The sequence below is a fragment of the Pseudophryne corroboree genome, chromosome 5 (assembly GCF_028390025.1).
Source record: "Pseudophryne corroboree isolate aPseCor3 chromosome 5, aPseCor3.hap2, whole genome shotgun sequence".
Taxonomy (NCBI): Eukaryota; Metazoa; Chordata; class Amphibia; order Anura; family Myobatrachidae; genus Pseudophryne; species Pseudophryne corroboree.
The window spans coordinates 334,176,589-334,201,389 of NC_086448.1; the positions used below are offsets into that span (position 1 = coordinate 334,176,589).

Here is a 24,801-nt window from a genome sequence, read left to right on the forward strand (position 1 = left end):
AGACGGGGATGGGAGGCTGTGGTGGAAGACGGGGACGAGAGGCGGTGGGCGAACGGAGGTACAGGCAGCCCGGGCCCTCTCCTCTCTGTTAGAGAGGCCGGGCCTGGGACTGCTTGCCCGCGGCACCCCCCTGATGGCGGGCCTGGTGCTCCCAATTATTTTGTAGACAACTACAATTTAAAGTGAGAAAGACAGACAAAAAAAGTATTTTTGGGAGCACTCTTTTGTAATAATAAAGTAAGTGACTTTATTATTACAAAAGAGTGCTCCCAAAAAGAGTTTTTTTGTCTGTCTTTGTCACTTTAAATAATGTAAGGGACATGAATCAGGATTATTTTTTTTCCTGTGGTGGCCAGTGTCTGGGCGTGCAGGTTGCAAAACTGGGGTATAAGGAAGTCTTTTCCTGCAATGCCACGCCCCTTTAAGCAAAGCTGCACCCATTACAGCAAGGCTACTCCCCCTTTTTTGTGGCGCACGCCCTACAGGCGCTCGCGGATTCATCACGTTTGTAGTGTCAATTATGGGGGGGTACCAGAGAATGTTTTGGCTTGGGGCAGAAAAATTTCTAGTTACGCCACAGGGGCTGTGGTAAGGGTAACAGACAAATACAAGTGCTATGAGACCACCTAAACAAACGTTAATTACATTCTAAACAACTAGAGTGGAGATAATATCATCGAGTTTTAGTCTAATTTTCACTTAAAATAAGATTTTACTCACCGGTAAATCTATTTCTCGTAGTTCATAGTGGATGCTGGGGACTCCGTAAGGACCATGGGGATTAGCGGCTCCGCAGGAGTCTGGGCACAACTAAAGAAAGCTTTAGGACTACCTGGTGTGCACTGGCTCCTCCCACTAAGACCCTCCTCCAGACCTCAGTTAGGATACTGTGCCCGGAAGAGCTGACACAATAAGGAAGGATTTTGAATCCCGGGTAAGACTCATACCAGCCACACCAATCACATCGTATAACTCGTGATACTATACCCAGTTAACAGTATGATAACAACTGAGCCTCTCAACAGATGGCTCAACAATAACCCTTTAGTTAGGCAATAACTATATACAAGTATTGCAGACAATCCGCACTTGGGATGGGCGCCCAGCATCCACTACGGACTACGAGAAATAGATTTACCGGTGAGTAAAATCTTATTTTCTCTAACGTCCTAAGTGGATGCTGGGGACTCCGTAAGGACCATGGGGATTATACCAAAGCTCCCAAACGGGCGGGAGAGTGCGGATGACTCTGCAGCACCGAATGAGCAAACTCTAGGTCCTCCTCAGCCAGGGTATCAAACTTGTAGACTCTTGCAAGAGTGTTTGAACCCGACCAAGTAACAGCTCGGCAAATTTGTAAAGCCAAGACCCCTCGGGCAGCCGCCCAAGAGGAGCCCACTTTCCTCGTGGAATGGGCTTTTACAGATTTAGGGTGCGGCAGTCCAGCCGCAGAATGTGCCAGTTGAATCGTGCTACAGATCCAGCGAGCAATAGTCTGCTTAGAAGCAGGAGCACCCAGCTTGTTGGGTGCATACAGGATAAATAGCGAGTCAGTCTTTCTGACTCCAGCCGTCCTGGAAACATATATTTTTCAGGGCCCTGACTACGTCCAGAAACTTGGAATCCTCCAAGTCCCAAGTAGCCGCAGGCACCACAATAGGTTGAAACAGGGTAGAGAAAATAAATAATTAAATATACATCACATGAAATCTCGACGAGCTGGTATCAATTTGAATTTCTTTCTCATCCAATGTCTATAATAGTTCTTTTTCAATTCAAATGAATCTCCAACGTGAAATTCATAGGAAACAAAAAATGGGAAAGAGGCACACAATGTGTAATAATGTTTGTCATCAGATAATGTAAATGAATCCAGTGACTTCCCCAACGGGAAAGGAACCCTATATGGTGGAAATCTTGATAGCTGAGAAAGGGACAGTTCCTCACCACCTTTTCATTTAAGGATAAACGTACCAAAACTCACTTAAAATAGTGTAGCATCATACATATCAAGGTATCTTTATCAATTCATGAATAGAAGACAATAAAAATTCGTTCAATTTGAACGTACCGCACTCACTTTCTTGGAGTGTGGGTATCCTCACGTAATGGATATGAATGCAGCCGTTTCTTTCCAAAAAAGGTTGTTTATTATCACAAAATTAAAAATTACATAAAAATTTCTCCTTATATATTACCATCACAAGGTATATACACAAAGGGTGGGTCAGATGAAATGAGACTAACATAGGTGAATTCCAGACTAACACCTAGGTAACACCCATGTACTATACCTTCAAGATTTGGATGGTAACAGGAGGACGCAGTAAAAACACGGATAAATCACTGAGTGAGTGCGGTACGTTCAAATTGAACGAATTTTTATTGTCTTCTATTCATGAATTGATAAAGATACCTTGATATGTATGATGCTACACTATTTTAAGTGAGTTTTGGTACGTTTATCCTTAAATGAAAAGGTGGTGAGGAACTGTCCCTTTCTCAGCTATCAAGATTTCCACCATATAGGGTTCCTTTCCCGTTGGAGAAGTCACTGGATTCATTTACATTATCTGATGACAAACATTATTACACATTGTGTGCCTCTTTCCCATTTTTTGTTTCCTATGAATTTCACGTTGGAGATTCATTTGAATTGAAAAAGAACTATTATAGACATTGGATGAGAAAGAAATTCAAATTGATACCAGTTCGTCGAGATTTCATGTGATGTATATTTAATTATTTATTTTCTCTACCCTGTTTCAATTATTCAGTATCGCCTTTGATTTCCCCTCAACGACCTTTATTTCCTATTATTGTATGTGGTTTGAGACTGGGCAGATCACAAGAGGAGTGAAATTGGGCTGACACTTTAAACCGCGCCAGAATACACACACCATAATTGTTTTCAGTGTTACCACAATAGGTTGGTTCACATGAAAAACTGATACCACCTTAGGAAGGAATTGGGAACGAGTCCTCAATTCCGCCTTATCCATATAAAATACAGATAAGGGCTTTTGCATGACAAAGCCGCCAATTCTGATACACGCCTGACCGACGCCAAGGCCCACAGCATGACCACTTTCCACGTGAGGTATTGTAGCTCCACGGATTTAAGTGGCTCAACTCAATGCGACTTCAGGAAATCCAACACCACGTTGAGATCCCACGGTGCCACTGGAGGCCAAACGGGGGCTGACTATGCAGCACTCCCTTAACAAAAGTCTGAACTTCAGGCAGTGAAGCCAGTTCTATTTTGGAAGAAAATCGATAGAGCCGAAATCTGGACCTTAATGGAACCCAATTTTAGGCCCATAGTCACCTCTGACTTGTAGGAAGTGCAGAAATCGACCTAGCTGAAATTCCTCCTTTTGGGGCCTTACTGGCCTCACAGCACGCAACATATTTCCGCCATATGCGGTGATAATGGTTTGCGTTCACTTCTTTCCTAGCTTTAAATAGCGTAGGGATAACTTCCTCCGGAATGCCCTTTTCCTTCAGGATCCGGCGTTCAACCGCCATGCCGTCAAACGCAGCCGCGGTACGTCTTGGAACAGACAGGCCCCCTGCTGCAGCAGGTCCTGTCTGAGCGGCAGAGGCCATGGGTCCTCTGAGATCATTTCTTGGAGTTCTGGGTACCAAGCTCTTCTTGGCCAACCCGGAACAATGAGTATAGTTCTTACTCCTCTCCTTCTTATTATTCTCATTACCCTGGGTATGAGAGGCAGAGAAGGGAACACATACACCGACTGGTACACCCACGGTGTTACCAGAGCGTCCACAGCTATCGCCTGAGGGTCCCTTGACCTGGCGCAATATCTTTGTAGCTTTTTGTTGAGGCGGGACGCCATCATGTCCACCGGTGGCCTTTCCCAACGGTGTACAATCATTTGGAAGACTTCTGGATGAAGTCCCCACTCTCCCGGGTGGAGGTCGTGTCTGCTGAGAAAGTCTGCTTCTCAGTTGTCCACTCCGGGAATGAACACTGCTGACAGTGCTAACACATGATTTTCCGCCCATCGGAGAATCCTTGTGGCTTCTGCCATCGCTGTCCTGCTTCTTGTGCCGCCCTGTCGGTTTCCCTGAGCGACCGCCGTGATGTTGTCTGACTGGATCAGCACCGGCCGGTGTTGAAGCAGGGGTCTAGCCTGACTTAGGGCATTGTAAATGGCCCATAGTTCCAGAACATTTATGTGTAGGGAAGTCTCCTGACTTTTCCATAGGCCTTGGAAGTTTCTTCCCTGTGTGACTGCCCCCAAGCCTTGAAGGCTGGCATCCATGGTCACCAGGACCCAGTCCTGTATGCCGAATCTGCGGCCCCCTAGAAGATGAGCACTCTGCAGTCACCACCACCGCGACACCCTGGCCCTTGGAGACAGGGTTATCCGCCGATGCATCTGAAGATGCGACCCGGACCACTTGTCCAACAGATCCCACTGGAAGATCCTTGCATGGGACCTGGCGAATGGAATTTCTTCGTAAGAAGCTACCATCTTTCCCAAGGCTCGCGTGCATTGATGCACCGACACCTGTATTTGTATTAGGAGGTCTCCATCTAGAGACGCCAACTCCTTGTACTTCTCCTCTGGGAGAAACCCTTTTTATCCTGTTCTGTGTCCAGAACCATACCCAGGAACAGTAGTCGCGTCGTAGGAACCAGCTGCGACTTTGGAATATTCAGAATCCAGCCGTGCTGTTGTAGCACTTCCCGAGAAAGTGCTACTCCGACGAACAACTGCTCCCTGGACCTCGCCTTTATAAGGAGATCTTCCAAGTACGGGATAAGTACTTCGGCCATTACCTTGGTGAATACCCTCGGTGCCGGGGACAGACCAACTGCAGAGTCCGGAATTGGTAATGACAAATGTGTACCACAATTTTGAGGTACACCTGGTGAAGAGGGTAAATAGGGACATGCAGGTAAGCATCCTTGATGTCCAGTGATACCCTGAAATTCTCCAGGCTTGCAATAATCGCCCTGAGCGATTCAATTTTGAACTTAAACCTTCGTATATAAGTGTTCAAGGATTTCAATTTTAGAATGGGTCTCACCGAACCGTCTGGTTTCGGTACCACAACATTTTGGAATAGTAACCCCGGCCTTGTTGAAGGAGGGGTACCTTGATTTCACCTGCTGGAAGTACAGCTTGTGAATTGCCGCCAGTACTACCTTTCTCCGAGGGCAGCAGGCAAGGCTGATGTGAGGTAACGGCGAGGGGGAGTCGCCTCGAACTCCAGCCTGTATCCCTGTGATACTACTTGCAGAACCTAGGGATCCACCTGTGGGCAAGCCCACTGGTCCCTGAAGTTCCCGAGACGCGCCCCCACCGCACCTGTCTCCACCTGTGGAGCCCCAGCGTCATGCGGTGGACTCAGAGGAAGCGAGGGAGGATTTTTGATCCTGGGAACTGGCTGCCTAGAGCAGATTTTTCCTTCTTCCCTTGTCTCTGTGCAGAAAGGAAGCGCCTTTGACACGCTTGCTTTTCTGCAGCCGAAAGGACTGTACCTGAAAATACGGTGCTTTCTTAGGCTTTTGTGAGGAAACCTGAGGTAAAAAATTTTCTTCCCAGCTGTTGCTGTGGATACGAGGTCCCAGAGACCATCCCCAAACAATTCCTCACCCTTATAAGGCAGAATCTCCATGTGCCTTTTAAAGGCAGCATCACCTGTCCACTGCCGGGTTTCTAATACCCTCCTGGCAGAATGGACATTGCATTAATTCTGGATGCCAGCCGGTAAATATCCCTCTGTGCATCCTTCCTATATAAGACGACGTCTTTAAAATGCTCTATGTTAGCAAAATATTATCCCTGTCTAGGGTATTAATATCATCTGACAGGGTATCAGACCACGCTGCAGCAGCACTATTTTGCTGAGGCAATTGCAGGTCTCAGTATAGAACCTGAGTGTGTGTATATACAGACTTCAGGATAGCCTCCTGCTTTTTATCAGCAGGCTCCTTCAAGGTGGCCGTATCCTAAGACGGCAGTGCCACCTTTTTTGACAAACGTGTGAGCGCCTTATCCACCCTAGGGGATATCTCCCAGCGTGACCTATCCTCTGGTGGGAAAGGGTACGCCATCAGTAACTGTTTAGAAATTACCAGTTTCTTATCGGGGGAACCCACGCTTCTTTACACACTTCATTCATTCATCTGATGGGGGAACAAAACACTGGCTGCTTTTTCTCCCCAAAAATAAAACCCCTTTTATGTGGTACTTGGGTTCATGTCAGAAATGCGTAACACATTTTTCATTGCCGAGATCATGTAACGGATGTTCCTAGTGGATTGTGTATATGTCTCAACCTCGTCGACACTGGAGTCAGACTCCGTGTCGACATCTGTGTCTGCCATCTGAGGTAACGGGCGTTTTTTTGAGCCCCTGATGGCCTATGAGACGCCTGGGCAGGCGCGGGCTGAGAAGCCGGCTGTCCCACAGCTGCTACGTCATCCAGCCTTTTATGTAAGGAGTTGACATTGTCGGTTAATACCTTCCACCTCCTATCCATCCACTCTGGTGTCGGCCCCACAGGGGGCGACATCCCATTTATCGGCCTCTGCTCCGCCTCCACGTAACCTTCCTCATCCAACATGTCGACACAGCCGTACCGACACACCGCACACACACAGGGAATGCTCCGACTGAGGACAGGACCCCACAAAGTCCTTTGGGGGGACAGAGAGAGAGTATGCCAGCACACACCAGAGCGCTATATAATGCAGGGATTAACACTATAACTGAGTGATTTTTCCCCCAATAGCTGCTTGTATACATATATTGCGCCTAAATTTAGTGCCCCCCTCTCTTTTTAACCCTTTGAGCCTGAAAACTACAGGGGAGAGCCTGGGAGCTGTCTTCCAGCTGCACTGTGAAGAAAAAATGGCACCAGTGTGCTGAGGGAGATGGCCCCGCCCCTTTTTCGGCTGACTTTCTCCCGCTTTTTCTGGAATACTGGCAGGGGTAATTTTACATCTATATAGCCTCTAGGACTATATATGATGTAGATTTGCCAGCCAAGGTGTCATATATTGCCCTCAGGGCGCGCCCCCCCAGCGCCCTGCACCCATCAGTGACCGGAGTGTGAGGTGTACATGAGGAGCAATGGCGCACAGCTGCAGTGCTGTGCGCTACCTTGGTGAAGACCGAAGTCTTCTGCCGCCGATTTTCCGGACCTCTTCTTGCTTCTGGCTCTGTAAGGGGGACGGCGGCGCGGCTCCGGGAACGAACACCAAGGTCGGGTCCTGCGGTCGATCCCTCTGGAGCTAATGGTGTCCAGTAGCCTAAGAAGCCCAAACTACCACCTGTTAGGTAGGTTCGCTTCTTCTCCCCTTAGTCCCTCGCTGCAGTGAGTCTGTTGCCAGCAGATCTCACTGTAAAATAAAAAACCTAAATATACTTTCTTTCTAGGAGCTCAGGAGAGCCCCTAGTGTGCATCCAGCTCAGCCGGGCACAAGAATCTAACTGAGGTCTGGAGGAGGGTCTTAGTGGGAGGAGCCAGTGCACACCAGGTAGTCCTAAAGCTTTCTTTAGTTGTGCCCAGTCTCCTGCGGAGCCGCTAATCCCCATGGTCCTTACGGAGTCCCCAGCATCCACTTAGGACGTTAGAGAAAAACCAATATCAATAAAAAATAAAAAAAAATGCTGAACCAGCGCTGGATGTGATCAGCAGTACAGAATCTCTGACCTGCTTCCTAGGTCTTGACCAATGACTGACCTGCAGAGTCCTGAGAGCCGCAGCACATGACTGGACCAAGGGGATAATTCAGACTGCATCTCTGCAGCGGCAGCGAGGATAACGGAGGCGTCTCCGGACCGTTAGGGGTGGCGGGCCGCGGCGCTGCGTGGCGTCACATGAAGCTGCTGCGACCCGGGATGTGTGAGAAGCAGCCTCCTGGCACGCAGGAGCTACGCTGGCAGGGAGCTACTTGTCAGGTACAAAAGCATCGCCACCGTGCAATGTTTTTGTACCTGTGTAGGGGGGTAGGGCCCTGTGCTGGGCGTCCCCCCGCATGTCAGAGTAAGTGATCGTAGATGTGCTAAATTTAGCACATCTACAATCAGATCTGAATGACCCCCCAAACAAGAAAACAGTGCTAAAGTCCTGGAAAAGCCAAGGGCTTATTGCAAAATGAGCTTCAAACAAACATATATTCCCTAAATCAGTGGTTTCCAAACTTGGTTGCCTCTAGGCAGGGGCGTCACTTACCTTGTGAACACCTGGTGCGGCGTCTGCAAAAGGGGGTGTGGCTTCCCATAAGTGGGTGTGGCTTCACGGGAGGGGCTTCACGTTCCGACTCCGTTTTCCATCACTTGTGGGGTTCAGGAGGTGCGGTCTGACTCCCGCAGAGTGCTGCTTTGGTAGTGGCGACTCCTACATAGTGACAGGAGCCGAGTGCTTCACACAATGCAACAGTGCAGCACTCGGCTCCTGTCACTGAGTAGGAGCTGGCATTTTGGTGTCACCCCTCAGCGGGTGACACCCGGTTGGGGGCCGCACCCCCCGCACCTCCCTTGTGAAGCCACTGCCTCTAGGCACTTGCAGGGGTGCCCTGGGTTCGTGATCTAGGGCCAATTCAAATTATTTATGGTTAATATAATAGGCAAAACCAGTGCTTGTGGCTTCTCAAGTCTTACTGAAGGATCCCATATAGGAAAACAAGTGTAGTATGGTATGCCGGTGGCCGGGCTCCCGGCGGCCAGCATACCGGCGCGGGAATCCCGAACGCCGGCATACTGACAGCTGGGAGAGCGCAAATGAGCCCCTTGCGGGCACAGTGGTGCACTAAGCGCGCCACGCTATTTATTCTCCCTCCAGGGGGGTCATGGACCCCCAAGAGGGAGAAAAGATGTCAGTATGCCGGGTGTCGGGATTCCGGCGCCGGTATATGGCCGGCATATGGCCGGTATATTCGCCGATGGCCGGCAAACTGAAGACCACCCAGGAAAACAAACTGGCTAGTTTCAAAGAGCAGAAGCTTCTCTTTCTATAAAAGTGTTTTACGGTACACTTGAGATTGATTGGTTTGTTTGGTGCCGCACAGGACTTAGGGGGACATGTACTAAGCAGTGATAAAAGTGGAGAAGTGAGTTAGTAGAGAAGTTGCCCATGGCAACCAATCAGCATTGACGTAACTTTTATAATTTGCATACTATAAAAGTATACAGAGCAGCTGATTGGTTGCCATGGGCAGCTTCTCCACTGGCTCACTTCTCCACTTTTATCACTGCTTAATACATGTCCCCCTTAGTTAGTGTTGTAAACGGACTCTATTCTATGTGGCCCTTGGAAAACCAACAATTTGGAGATATATAGGGGATCCCTAAAATGGGTTTCGAAAATTTCTGTAGTTGGTGGTGCGCCCAGAGTCAGTAGTACATATAGGTATGGAGGGAGAAGAAAAGAAAGACTCTGTGTTGGGGCATGCTTGATATGATGACAGTGATTAAAACGTAACTTTTAATTGAGTAAAGTCTAAAAAAAAATTTGAATGTACACAGAAAAACACACACAAAGAAATTTCACCCCCGCATCTGGTATCATGAACTGTTGATCTAATATGAATAATTACATTCAGAAAAATTAAAACAAAGTTATTCTTTAAGATGCACCTGAGGTGAAAAATATTAAAAACTGGAATATCAGTGGATATTCAGAAAAGATAGAAACAGAGGCACACATCAAACAATGAGGATTTTGTCATAATCTAATGTACACTATTAGTGCTGAAATATTTGTGTCCTGGTTTTACTGCGACTTGAACATAGGTCTGTGAGTATGCTGATTTCTGTCCTTTACCATTAGGTCATCAGACCTGTCTTAGTGCAGCATATACAGAGCACCTCAGCCTCTGTGCCCGCCATTCATCACTATGGGGGTCATTCTAAGTTGATCGCTAGTGAAAAATGTTTGCAGCTCAGCAATTAAATGAAAAATCGGCACTTCTGCGCATGCGGCGCAGTGCGCACGCGCGACGTACTTTCAAAACGGGCGATGTTTTACACAAGGTCTAGCGAAGCTTTTCAGTCGCACTGCTGGTCGCAGAGTGATTGACATGAAGTGGGCGTTTCTGGGCAGGCTCGGACTGGCCAGCCGGGGGTTCCGGTGGATCACGATTGTTTGTAGCCATGCCCATTTATGCAGGGAGGCGGGGCTTAGCAGTCAGCAGGCTCCATTTCCAGAGGAGCGTCTGCGGATGTACGGACTGACGTTACGCCGCCCCACGCCGTCTGGAGGATCCCACCGCTCCGGAGCAGAAGACACACTCTGGGACTGGTGAGTGCGTGCAGTGGGCAGCGGGTGGGTCGTGGCTCCCAATATAGCAGAGAACAGCAAGGGGGGCGTCCTGGCTCCCAGATGTCAGCTCCCAGCTCCCTGGCTGTATAGTGTGGCCACCGGCCAATATACAGTGAACGGCGGGGGGGGAGGAGCCCTGGTTCTGGAGGGAGGGGCCCTGGCTCTCTGTAACTGTGCAACGCTTTCATTTTTTAAAATAAATTTTAGTATTATTTCCACTAATTATCATCAACATTATAAAAGGAACATCATTTTGAGCCTCTAAATACACTGCATATGGTGATGCCAGCCACGTTCCAATAAATTAGAAATGTTTAATATGCTTAAATCTATCACTGGCTAACTGGCAGTCAACTTATTTTCTAACTCCTTGTATGTGGCATCTCTGTCATCATGATCTATATAATATCAACTAGTGGCAGATACAGCAAGGGAGAGTGTATGGTGTTTATCGCGATACACTGCAAGTGTCACATATAGTGAAAGTACGCAACTTTTGTTACTGTGGTAACATCTGGGATGAGCACGGATGCGCCAGCTTGTTAGGGCATTATACTGTTTTAAAGATGGCGGCAGCCTAATCCGCATACGTTTAGGTCGTGTCGCCACGGTAATCAGTGACAACAATCATGTCTGATGAGAAGGAGACAGCCGGTGAGTAGAGAGACACAGCAGCTTCCATGCTGACACAGAAATGATTACGAGGGAGGGAGGTGTGTCACACGCACAAGGTATTAGACATTGGTGTGATTATCTCCTATATAATAGCCCTGTGACTCTGTGCCTGGCTTTCTAACGCTGGGCGGAGTCACAGAGCCCTCCACATGTCCTGCAAATCTCTCTGCTGCGTCCTTCCTCCTGCTGCCTGTCTATAACCCCCCTCCGCCATCAGCACACCCTCACTCCCCGGCCGCGGCACAGCAACAACTGCCGCCTGTCTATAACCCCCCCTCCGCCATAGGCACACCCTCACTCCCCGGCAGCGGCACAGCAACAACTGCCGCCTGTCTATAACCCCCCTCCGCCATAGGCACACCCTCACTCCCCGGCAGCGGCACAGCAACAACTGCCGCCTGTCTATAACCCCCCTCCGCCATCAGCACACCCTCACTCTCCGGCAGCGGCACAGCAACAACTGCCGCCTGTCTATAACCCCCCTCCGCCATCAGCACACCCTCTCTCCCCGGCAGTGGCGCCTGGCAGACGCACAATTGTCGCCGCCGCCATACACAAAGGACGGGTGGTGCAGGAGAAGCCCTCCCTGCGCCACGTACAGAGACCCGCCGCCTCCTCCGGACACACCACCGCCAGAGACCCGCTGCCTTCTCCGCACACGTGACGCTGCCTCCCACCGTCGCCACAGCCGATGCCCTCACTGCACACCACAGGTATGTGGGGTCACACTGTCACCACTTCCTCCACTGCCCACATCCACTATGCCCCCCATACTTTACCTGTAACCCCTCCCTGCCTCTCCGCGTCCCCTCCCTGCCGCCCGCGCCTCCGCATCCCCTCCCTGCAGCCTGTGTCCCCTCCCTGCCGCCCCGCCTCTCCGCGTCCCCTCCCTGCAGCCTTGCATCTCCGCCTCCCCTCCCTGCCGCCCGCCTCTCCGCGTCCCCTCCCTGCCGCCCGCCTCTCCGCGCCCCCTCCCTGCCACCCCGCCTCTCCGCGCCCCCTCCCTGGCACCCTGTGTCTCCACGTCCCCTCCCTGCCACCCCGCGTCCCCTCCCTGGCGCCCTGACTCTCTGCGCCAGGGAGCCCCAGCGTCCAGCGTCCTCTCCCGGCCACCCCTCCTCTCTGCGTCCCCTCCCTGCCACACCGCGTCTCCTCCTCGCCTTTCCGCGTCCCCTCCCTGCCGCCCCGCCTCTCAGCGTCCCCTCCCTGCCTCTCCGTGTCCCCGCCCTGCCACCCCGCCTCTCCGTGTCCCCCCCTGCCGCACTGCGTCTCCGTGCCCCCCCCCGCCACCCTGCCTCTCCGTATCCCTTCCCTACCGCCCGCTTCTCCGTAGCCCCTTCCTACCGCCCCGCCTCTCCGTATTCCCTCCCTGCCTGCTTTCCCGCATCTCCGTATTCCCTCCCTACTGCCCTGCGTCTCCATATCCCCGCCCTGCGTCGGTGTGTCCCCTTACTACCGCCCTGCGTCGGTGTGTCCCCTTCCTACCGCCCTGCGTCGGTGTGTCCCCTTCCTACCGCCCTGCGTCGGTGTGTCCCCTTCCTACCACCCTGCCTCTCTGTATCCCCTCCCTGCCGCCCCGCCTCGCTGTATCCCCTCCCTACCGCCCCGTCTCTCCGTAGCCCCTCCCTACCGCCCCTCCCTACCGCCTCACCTCTCCATATCCACTCCCTACCACCCCGCCTCTCCGTATCCCCTCCCTGCCTGCTTTCCCGCGTCTCCGTATCCCCACCCTACCGCCCACCTCTCCGTATCCCCTCCCTGCCGCTCTGCGTCTCCTCCCTGCCTCTCCGCGTCCCCGCCTCTCCGCATCCCCCCCTGCCGCCCGTCTCTCCGTATCCCCTCCCTACCGCCCGCCTCTCCGTAGCCCCTCCCTACCGCCCCGCATCTCCCTCTTCCCTCCCTACCGCCCCGCCTCTCTGTATCCCCTCCCTACTGCCCCGCCTCTCTGTATCCCCTCCCTACCGCCCTGTATCGATGTGTATCTGGCACTCCTGGGGGTGTATGTGTATCTGGCACTGCACTACTGGGGTAATTATTTGTATCTGGCACTATACTGAGGTCTTTATGTGTATCTACTGCTCACTCCTGATGTAACCCAGGCGCATATACTACTGCTCACTCCCGATGTAACCCAGGCGCATATACTACTGCTCACTTCTGATGTAACCCAGGCGCATATACTACTGCTCACTCCCGATGTAACCCAGGCGCATATACTACTGCTCACTTCTGATGTAACCCAGGCGCATATACTACTGCTCTCTCCCGATGTAACCCAGGCGCATATACTACTGCTCTCTCCCAGTGTAACCCAGGCACATATACTACTGCTCTCTCCCGGTGTAACCCAGGCACATATACTACGGTTCTCTCCTGGTGTAGCCCAGGCGCATATTCTACTGTTCTCTACCCCAGGCGCATATTCTACCGTTCTCTCCTGGTGTAACCCAGGCACCTATACTACTGCTCTCTCCTGGTGTAACCCAGGCACATATACTACTGCTCTCTCCTGGTGTAACCCCGGCGCATATACTACTGCTCTCTCCCGGTGTAACCCAGGCGCATATACTACTGTTCTCTCCTGGTGTAACCCAGGCGCATATACTACTGTTCTCTCCTGGTGTAACCCAGGCGCATATACTACTGTTCTCTCCTGGTGTAACCCAGGCGCATATACTACTGTTCTCTCCCGGTGTAACCCACGTACATCTACTACTGTTCTCTCCCAGTGTAAACCAGGCACATATAGTACTGTTCTCTCCTGGTTTAACCCAGGCACATACACAACAGGTTGAAGTAGGCAGCGAGGTAGAGCTCTTTTTCTTTATATACTATGCTAGGTGGTGCCTATAATGGCTAGCCACTCATCTCTGGTCACTTGGCCACACCCCTTCCAGCATATAGCAACACCCCTTAGTGGGCCCCTGTGATTGCATTTCCCTGGTGGGCCCTACATGCCCCAGTCCGACACTGTTTTTGGGTGTCAACTGACCGTTTTCAGGGAGTGTTTGGAAAAATGCAGGCGTGGCTGGGCGAACGCAGGGCGTGTTAGTGATGTCAAAACAGAAACTGAATGGTCTAAAGTTATCGTAAGCACTTAGTAGGTCTGGAGCTACTCTGAAACTGCACACATTTTTTGTGTAGCTGCTCTGCGATCCTTTCGTTCGCACTTCTACTAAACTAAAATACACTCCAGGAGGGCGGCGGCATAGCGTTTGCATGACTGCTAAAAACTGCTAGCGAGCGATCAACTCGGAATGACCCCCTATAGCGTCTTTGCACTGTGATTCAGGGCGGGATGTACTAAACCTTGAAAAGTGATCATTTCACTCTCATAAAGTATCAGCCAATCATCTCCTAACTTCTATGTCACAGGTTGGGTTTGAAAAAATTACAGGAGGTGATTGGCTGGTACTTTATCACAGTGAAATTATCACTTTTCAAGGCTTAGTATATCCCTCCCTCACCCTCCTCCCCAGTGTGCGCTGGCGCAAGCATGCCCTTGGCTTGGTTACTATAGCAACAAGGGGATGCCTGGAGCTAGGATAACCGTCGCACCTACGGCTTTTCCGTGACGTATATCTCCGTAACAACCAATAGAAAATAGGATTCAATATCAGTGGGCGGAGTTGTAGCTCAGAAACACGTGGGGAACGGAAACGGAAGAGCTATAACTGCTGTCACTCAAACAGCCGCACAGTGGTATACAGTGACACTGGCTCCGGGACAGTGAGGTGGGAAGCTGCATGGCAGCCGCTGCTCCTGTTCCGGCATCACCCACGGCTCTGCAGGCAACAGCCACGCTACCAGCTCAGCGCAGTTGCTCTGCCTGACTTGCAGCCCTGCAGTGTTATTTATCAGAGGAGCTTGCTCTGTGTCTCTGATCACAGCACACGGGGTACAATTAAACCTCGTTACACTGGTAGCGTCATCTGGGTATACCTGTGTATGTATATTCTGCATATACCTGTGTATGTATATTCTGCATATATGTAAGACTATAGTACTATCCCATTGGTATATGTATATCTGCAGATACAAATTTACACGTTGTTCATTGGTTAATCTACGCTCATGCATATATACTTATGTATATTTGATTTAAGCATCAGGACATATAAATACACCCACTTACCCAAATATTAGGTGAGTGTGACTTCATTGGACATGGACAGAACGTCTGTAGCTAAAATGGGCGCAGTGGCCAGCGCAGGGATGTGCGCTGCAGTTGCGGGAGTGGTACTGGCGCAATATATCTTCACAGTCAAGAAGAAAACTGGAAGGAAAACAAAAATCATAGAGATGGCAAGTATTTTTTTCCTGTATTATGCATGATAAGGTCAGTTGTGTTTGTATCTTGTAGGTCTGATTAAACATGACCCCTAGCTGTATGATGGAGTGATAGGGCAGCTTGTTTTCAAAGGAATGAACTCCACAGTGCTTATTTTGTTACTTTTCCCAGTCCTGTGGCTAATTCAATTGGTGACAGATAATTTTGCCTGGCCGAATCAGTGTGACAGTAGCTGCGTTGTATGGCAGCCCTAACTCACACAAAAGTGTTTGCTGCTGCCCCATACGGTACCGAGCACTTTTGTGTGATCTTACTTTCAGCTGGGGAAAAGGTGTAAGATAGGGTGTTGTTGCAGCGATTAAATGCCACGATAACGGCGATTTTCACCCTTCGTCAGCAATTGAATTTCCTCCATTAGTATTTACTCTAGGTGCAAGGTGTTGATCGGTGAGGAGGGCATATTTTAATTTTGGTGGACCTAATTTTAGACATGATGGGGGCGAATCATTTGTTTTTTAGGTACCTGCCACTAGATGGTGCCTGACTGCAGCAATTCAATTGTTATGGCATTCGGTCACGATCACTGCCAGTGCCAACATTTCTGCTGGGAGCCTCCCCGAGGTGGTGAGCAGAAATGAGCAAAAAGTGTCCCATTTTGGAGCTCTATATATTAGAGCACCAAAATGGTGCACTATATTAGTCTGGTTTGTCCGCATTTTAACTGAGTTCTGGCACCTGAATTAGAAATCTGTCACTATCTGCTCATTTCCCACATATTATCTTCTCTTCAGGACACCTGTTAGATCTCTGAATAAATTAATGATGAGTGACCTGAGGTATGTTTATACCCACACCAGTCTTGTTTTGCATTTATAGCTGGATCTTTCCGAATATTGGGTTTACCGATACCAAGCATAAATGGACGTATGAAGGGAATAATTGATTACCTGACTGTGGGCTCGATTCTGTGACACTCGACGATGGAGGGGTGCAAGCAGAAATATGACAAAAGTGCTGGCGCGATGCTGATTTCTGCCATTAGCGAGGTGGAAACAGCAGCGCACCAGGCACTTAAGATGGAGAATGCCGGTTCTCATGGCAAAACACCCTGTTTAGTCCGTGAGAACTGGCCTTCCGCGACATGACAGCACGCTGAATTGAAAAGCATCGGAAGCTAATTCCCGCCACTATTCAATCCGTGCTGAATTGAATCAAGCCCTATGTTTCCATCTCCAGTGCAGTTATTCCTTCTCCGGAATTAGCCTGTATCTGCCCTGCACATTACCCTGCATTCGCAGCATACCTCTGGCCAGGATTTCTGGGTTGTTGCCATGATTACAGAGGTTATGGTATAATAGGTTGACATGGTCGATAGGTTCAAAAGTTCGACATGTGTTTTTCATGTTTTGTTGGTGCCAAATTTTACCTTGCAGCATATGGAACCCCTAATTAGTGCACTGAGTCCCCTCGCATTGTCAGCGTTCAGGCAAGGTTAGTTTTCCCAATCGTAGTCCACGTGGATTGCAAAGTATGAAATAGTTGAACATAATATCTTTAAAATAACTCATGTCGACTATTGTCATGTTGACCATTTGAAGCTGTCCATACCGGAAATGAATAGTCCTAAGTATCGTAGCAGACATCCTTGTTTGATAATGACTAACTTGACAGTGTCATTTCACTTCCACACACCTGTCCTCAAGATTGCTCTAAAGACAGAACCTATAGGGCCGTACACACGGGGAGATAGACCCAGAGATATGTGCTGAGTGATCTAGCACGAATGCTCAGCCCACATCTCTCCCCTAAAGGGAAAAAATAGCAGCGCTAATTGGAATATTGTATAACAATTCTAATGAGAAGGATTGAGTGAAAAAATGAAAAGTGCTAATGCGATCAGTGGTAAGGCATGGCAAGTGTATACGGTCAACTCATAAATGAAAGTCCAAGAGCCTAGTAGCAGGTGATAACCTGTAGCAAGGACCTAAAGTAGATATAAGCCAAAGCTACACTAAAGGGGGTACACACAGAGAGATCCGTGCTTAAATTCTAAGCAATCTGACTAGATTGCTTAGAAGTTAAGCACGGATCTCTCCGTGTGTATGCCCCACAGCAACAGCGATGCGCGGCCAATCTAGCACATCACTCATTTCACTGCTGGGTAAAATGAGTGCCCCCCCCTTCCCCTCTCTCGCTCAGCACACATCGCGCTGAGTGCTGAGCAGGGGAGAGATGTGAAAAAGCAAGGAAATCTACCAAACAAATGGAAGATCGGGCGCTTTCAGGTGCTGTGTCTCTAATGCTGCTGCTATGAACGTTTGGGGATAGTCACACCTCAACCATACAACAAAAGAAACCAAAGGGAAAAAATAGCAGCGCTAATTGGAATATTGTATAACAATTCTAATGAGAAGGATTGAGTGAAAAAATTCTTCAATTTAATAAAACATAAATTTAGGCCTCATTAAAAATTGGATACAAAATCCACAAAAAATTTTTTTAAGACAATAAAACCAACAAATGTGGGTCAATTATTCATAACTGCCAATCACATTAGCATCCGTTCCTATTGTTGAACCTGGAACATATAGCAGATGGAGACAGACTGACAGCACTTTACCCAAAGACCGCTAGAGGTGTAGTCCCTGATGTTTTACTCGAAACCAGGCAGGTTTGGGATCCTCATTTAGTACGGTGTCCTCTTTATAGAGATGGGGTTGATGGTGTTCCTAGTTGTTGGATGTTTGTCCCGTTTTTTCTGCAGATGGCAAAGTCCAGTATTTGGTCCGGATGTGATAAGGCAGCAAAAAATGACACAATTGTTGACCCAAGTAGCCTCCTGCTGACGCGTTTCGCTGCGAACTGCAGCTTTATCAAAGGTGACTTAGGTAGGCAACTAACAGGATATTTATACCTTAGGTAATTACCAAACACTGAACAGCTGTTTCACTCAATCCTTCAATTTAATCAAATTCCTCATAAAAACCTTCAAATTAACCCTTCTATGGGTTTTAGATGTATTCCTAGGACAGACTCCGATATCTAAATTGTGTTATTTAGGGAAATTTAATCCAAAAACGAATCAATTTGTTATGGGCAAACCCCTACCTATTGTAGTACTTCCGGGTCACGGGGGCATATGTTCCAATAACAAATATCTATTTCCACCACATACTTTCATAAATCTTGAATACAGGGGTTCTCCTCATGCCCACATACCCTCGCTTCAATCAGCACAGCACCCATAAAATATATATAAAATTACGAGCAAGAAAACTCACTTTAGTCTCGTGTTCTAAATCGGCACTGCTGTTACATTTCCGCCCCGTGGAGCGCATTTGCGTTCCACCATTCAGTTTAACGGAACATGTCCCTAGACATCATCCGTCTTTCCGGTCATGTGACCCTCGTTTCCCCGTTGACTCTGGGAATTGTAGTAAAGTGCAGGGTAAAACTAGTGTATAACCCACGTGACGGAGCAGTCACGCCCGTTGGCATAGTAACCCGCAATCAATTCATTCAGTTTTTATGATCCAATTGTAAGAACAAATATTATAAAGATATATTTTAGTCACATCTCTTTGTTTCGGGAAGGGTTTAATCATTCGAACATCTCTAAAAATACTTATAGAAATAAACAAATATCCTACTCGTCTCCTCGACTCTTATACTTATATTACTGTACCTACAGCTATAGTGATCCAATTGGTATCATGTTTATTATCATATTATTTCAGTATACAGAAAAAAGAGAAAAAGAAAAAAGAAAAAAAAAGGGGGGGGGATGCGAACTCATACTTTATTTTCTCCAAAAATGTATTTACTAATATGAAAACTTCCATAAAATATATACATTTTTTATTATTAGTCTAATTTTATTTTTATTTTAATTTGGATTTCTCATTGTTTATCATTTATATTCTTATTTTTATTGTTATTATGCAGGTGATTTATCTTCAGATCCCTCTTTACTCCAATGGGAATAATAGCGTTTCTTATTTTTAGTATGAGGAAAGGAAAGGAAAGGAAGGAGGAAAAATGGGAGAAATCGGCTGCATCCTTATATGTGGAATACAATGTATCCACAAAAATATTTTCTTTTAACGAATAGAAAATTACTGTCTCTATTTTATGCAGCCTAACCTGTCATCCACCCGGACCAATACTTCAACTAGACATAAAGTAGATTCGGGGAGTATATTAGCTTTATAAACTCTTAATCATAATATGTTTTAATGTGGGGAGCAGTGCGATCCTATTTTAGCTTATTCTTCCAGTATATATATATATCAATCAGATCACAGTATTTAATTCCACTGCCTCATTGAGGCCCTCAGGGAATATACTGTTCATCTGATACAAAAGATTATGTAGACAGGAGGTCTTTTGGATGTATCAGATGAACAGTATATTCCCTGAGGGCCTCAATGAGGCAGTGGAATTAAATACTGTGATCTGATTGATATATATATATACTGGAAGAATAAGCTAAAATAGGATCGCACTGCTCCCCACATTAAAACATACTATGATTAAGAGTTTATAAAGCGAATATACTCCCCGAATCTACTTTATGTCTAGTTGAAGTATTGGTCCGGGTGGATGACAGGTTAGGCTGCATAAAATAGAGACAGTAATTTTCTATTCGTTAAAAGAAAATATTTTTGTGGATACATTGTATTCCACATTTCTCTAACGTCCTAAGTGGATGCTGGGGACTCCGTAAGGACCATGGTGAATAGCGGCTCCGCAGGAGACTGGGCACAAAAGTAAAGCTTTAGAACTACCTGGTGTGCACTGGCTCCTCCCCCTATGACCCTCCTCCAAGCCTCAGTTAGATTTTTGTGCCCGAACGAGAAGGGTGCACACTAGGTGGCTCTCCTGAGCTGCTTAGTGAAAAGTTTAGTTTTAGGTTTTTTATGTTCAGTGAGACCTGCTGGCAACGGCTCACTGCATCGAGGGACTAAGGGGAGAAGAAGCGAACTCACCTGCGTGCAGAGTGGATTGGGCTTCTTAGGCTACTGGACATTAGCTCCAGAGGGACCGATCACAGGCCCAGCCATGGATAGGTCCCAGAGCCGCGCCGCCGGCCCCCTTACAGAGCCAGAAGACAGAAGAGGTCCGGAAAATCGGCGGCAGAAGACGTCCTGTCTTCAACAAGGTAGCGCACTGCAGCTGTGCGCCATTGCTCTCAGCACACTTCACACTCCGGTCACTGAGGGTGCAGGGCGCTGGGGGGGGGCGCCCTGAGACGCAATAAAAACACCTTGGATGGCAAAAAAATTCATCACATATAGCTCCTGGGCTATATGGATGAATTTAACCCCTGCCAAAATACACAGAAAAACGGGAGATAAGGCCGCCGATAAGGGGGCGGAGCCTATCTCCTCAGCACACTGGCGCCATTTTCCTCACAGCTCCATTGGAGGGAAGCTCCCTGGCTCTCCCCTGCAGTCACTACACTACAGAAAGGGTTAAAAAAAGAGAGGGGGGCACTAATTACGCGCAGTATTAAAAATACAGCAGCTATAAGGGGAAAAACACTTATATAAGGTTATCCCTGTATATATATATATATATATATAGCGCTCTGGTGTGTGCTGGCAAACTCTCCCTCTGTCTCCCCAAAGGGCTAGTGGGGTCCTGTCCTTTATCAGAGCATTCCCTGTGTGTGTGCTGTGTGTCGGTACGTTTGTGTCGACATGTATGAGGAGAAAAATGATGTGGAGACGGAGCAGATTGCCTGTAATAGTGATGTCACCCCCTAGGGGGTTGACACCTGAGTGGATGAACTGTTGGAAGGAATTACGTGACAGTGTCAGCTCTGTATAAAAGACAGTGGTTGACATGAGACAGCCGGCTACTCAGCTTGTGCCTGTCCAGACGTCTCATAGGCCGTCAGGGGCTCTAAAGCGCCCGTTACCTCAGATGGCAGATATAGACGCCGACACGGATACTGACCCCAGTGTCGACGGTGAAGAGACAAATGTGACTTCCAGTAGGGCCACACGTTACATGATTGAGGCAATGAAAAATGTTTTACACATTTCTGATAATACGAGTACCACCAAAAAGGGGTATTATGTTCGGTGAGGAAAAACTACCTGTAGTTTTCCTGAATCTGAGAAATTAAATGAGGTGTGTGATGATGCGTGGGTTTCCCCCGATAACAACTGATAATTTCTAGAATGTTATTGGCATTATATCCTTTCCCGCCAGAGGTTAGGGTGCGTTGGGAAACACCCCCTAGGGTGGATAAAGCGCTCACACGCTTGTAAGAACAAGGGCTCTACCCTCTCCTGAGATGGCCGCCCTTAAGGATCCTGCTGATAGAAAGCAGGAGGGTATCCTAAAATGTATTTACACACATACTGGTGTTATACTGCGACCAGCAATCGCCTCAGCCTGGATGTGCAGTGCTGGGTTGGCGTGGTCGGATTCCCTGACTGAAAATATTGATACCCTAGATAGGGACAGTATATTATTGCCTATAGAGCATTTAAAAGATGCATTTCTATATATGCGTGATGCACAGCGGAATATTTGCCGACTGGCATCAAGTCTAAGTGCGTTGTCCATTTCTGCCAGTAGAGGGTTATGGACACGACAGTGGTCAGGTGATGCGGATTCCAAACGGCATTTGGAAGTATTGCCTTATTAAGGGGAGGAGTTATTTGGGGTCGGTCTTTCAGACCTGGTGGCCACGGCAACAGCTGGGAAATCCACGTTTGTACCCCAGGTCGCCTCTCAACATAAGAAGACGCCGTATTATCAGGCGCAGTCTTTTCGTGGGCAAGCGGGCAAAAGGTTCCTCATTTCTGCCCCGTGACAGAGGGAGAGGAAAAAGGCTGCAGAAATCAGCCAGTTCCTAGGAACAGAAGCCCTCTCCCGCCTCTGCCAAGCCCTCAGTATGACGCTGGGGCTTTACAAGCAGAATCAGGCACGGTGGGGGCCCGTCTCAATGAATTTCAGCGCGCAGTGGGCTCACTCGCAAGTAGACCCCTGGATCCTTCAGGTGATATCTCAGGGGTACAAATTGGAATTCGAGACGTCTCCCCCTCGCCGTTTCCTAAAGTCGGCTTTACCGATGTCTCCTTCTGACAGGGAGGCAGTTTTGGAAGCCATTCACAAACTGTATTCCCAGCAGGTGATAATCAAGGTACCCCTCCTGCAACAGGGAACGGGGTATTATTCCACACTGTTGTGGTACCGAAGCCGGACGGCTCGGTGAGACCGATTCTAAATCTAAAATCTTGAACACTTACATACGGAGGTTCAAATTCAAGATTGAGTCACTCAGCAGTGATTGCGAACCTGGAAGAAGGGGACTACATGATGTCTCGGGACATCAAGGATGCTTACCTTCATGTCCCAATTTACCCTTCTCACCAAGGGTACCTCAGGTTTATGGTACAGAACTGTCACTATCATTTTCAGACGCTGCCGTATGGATGGTCCACGGCACCCCGGGTCTTTACCAAGGTAATGGCCGAAATGATGATACTCCTTCGAAGGAAGGGAATTTTAGTTATCCCTTACTTGGACGATTCCCTGATAAGGGTAAGATCCAGGGAACAGTTGGAGGTCGGTGTAGCACTATCTCAGGTAGTGTTGCGGCAGCACGATTGGATTCTCAATATTCCAAAATCGCAGCTGATTCCGACGACTCGTCTTCTGTTCCTAGGGATGATCCTGGACACCGTCCAGAAAAAGGTGTTTCTCCCGGAGGAGAAAGTCAGGGAGTTATCCGAGCTAGTCGGGAACCTCCTATAACCGAGCCATGTCTCAGTACATCAATGAAATGGTTCTGGGAAAAATGGTGGCTTCCTACGAAGCAATCCCATTCGGCAGATTCCACGCGAGAACTTTCCAGTGGGACCTGCTGGACAAATGGTCCGGGTCGCATCTTCAGATGCATCAGCGGATTACCCTGTCACCAAGCACAAGGGTGTCTCTCCTGTGGTGGTTGCAGAGTGCTCATCTTCTAGAGGGCCGTACATTCAGGACTGGGTCCTGGTGACCACGGATGCCAGCCTGCGAGGCTGGGGAGCAGTCACACAGGGAAGTAATTTCCAGAGCTTATGGTCAAGCCTGGAGACATCACTTCACATAAATATCCTGAAGCTAAGGGCCATTTACAATGCTCTAAGCTCAGCAAGACCTCTGCTTCAAGGTCACCCGGAGTTGATCCATTCGGACAACATCACGGCAGTCACCCACGTAAACAGACAGGGTGACACAAGAAGCAGGGGGGCAATGGCAGAAGCTGCAAGGATTCTTCGCTGGGCGGAAAATCATGTGATAGCACTGTCAGCAGTATTCATTCCGGGAGTGGACAACTGGGAAGCAGACTTCCTCAGCAGACACGACCTCCACCCGGGAGAGTGGGGACTTCACCCAGAAGTCTTCCACATGTTTATAAAACTCGACAAGTATTGCGCCAGGTCAAGGGACCCTCAGGCATAGCTGTGGACGCTCTGGTAACACAGTGGGTGTACCAGTCAGTGTATGTGTTCCCTCCTCTGCCTCTCATACCCAAGGTACTGAGAATTATAAGATGGAGAGGAGTAAGCACTATATTCGTGGCTCCGGATTGGCCAAGAAGGACTTGGTAACCGGAACTTCAAGAGATGCTCACGGAGGATCCGTGGCCTCTACCTCTAAGAAGGGACCTGCTCCAGCAAGGACCCTGTCTTTTCCAAGACTTACCGCGGCTGCGTTTGACGGCATGGCGGTTGAACGCCGGATCCTGAAGGAGAAAGGCATTCCGGATGAAGTCATTCCTATCCTGATCAAAGCCAGGAAAGATATAACCGCAAAACATTATCACCGCATTTGGCGAAAATATGTTGCGTGGTGCGAGGCCAGTAAGGCCCCGACGGAGGAATTTTTCAACTAGGTCGATTCCTACATTTCCTGCAAACAGGAGTGTCTATGGGCCTGAAATGTGGGGGTCCATTAAGGTTCAAATTTCGGCCCTGTCAATTTTCTTCCAAAAAGAACTAGCTTCAGTCCCTGAAGTTCAGACGTTTGTGAAAGGGGTACTGTATATACAGCCTCCTTTTGTGCCTCCAGTGGCACCTTGGGATCTAAATGTAGTTTTGGGGTTCCAAAAGTCACATTGGTTTGAACCACTTAAATATGTGGAGTTAAAATATCTCACATGGAAAGTGGTCATGCTGTTGGCCCTGGCCTGGGCCAGGTGCGTGTCAGAATTGGCGGCTTTATCCTGTAAAAGCCCTCATCTGATTTTCCATTCGGACAGGGCGGAATTGAGGACTTGTCCTCAGTTTCTCCCTAAGGTGGTTTTCAGCGTTTCACCTGAATAAACCTATTGTGGTGCCTGCGGCTACTAGGGACTTGGAGGACTCCAAGTTGCTAGACGTTGTCAGAGCCCTGGAAATATAGGTTTCCAGGACGGCTGGAGTCAGAATATCTGACTCGTTGTTTATTCTGTATGCACCCAACAAGCTGGGTGCTCCTGCTTCTAAGCAGACTATTGCTCGTTGCATTTGTAGTACAATTCAGCTTGC

The 24,801-nt window shown here is 48.5% G+C and overlaps 1 protein-coding gene across 2 annotated transcripts in view; it reads left to right on the forward strand.

The window, feature by feature from the left end:
- Positions 1 to 14,929: 14,929 nt before the first annotated feature.
- The window catches only part of NT5C3A (5'-nucleotidase, cytosolic IIIA), a 236,780-nt gene continuing 226,908 nt past the window's right edge, over positions 14,930 to 24,801 (forward strand). Inside the window, exon 1 of one of the 2 annotated variants that reach the window (XM_063922542.1) lies at positions 14,930 to 15,282. In XM_063922542.1, coding sequence (XP_063778612.1) covers positions 15,145 to 15,282 — 138 coding nt within the window. In that variant the 5' untranslated portion in view covers positions 14,930 to 15,144. The remainder of the gene's footprint in view (positions 15,283 to 24,801) is intronic. The other variant, XM_063922543.1, reaches the window with a different exon arrangement.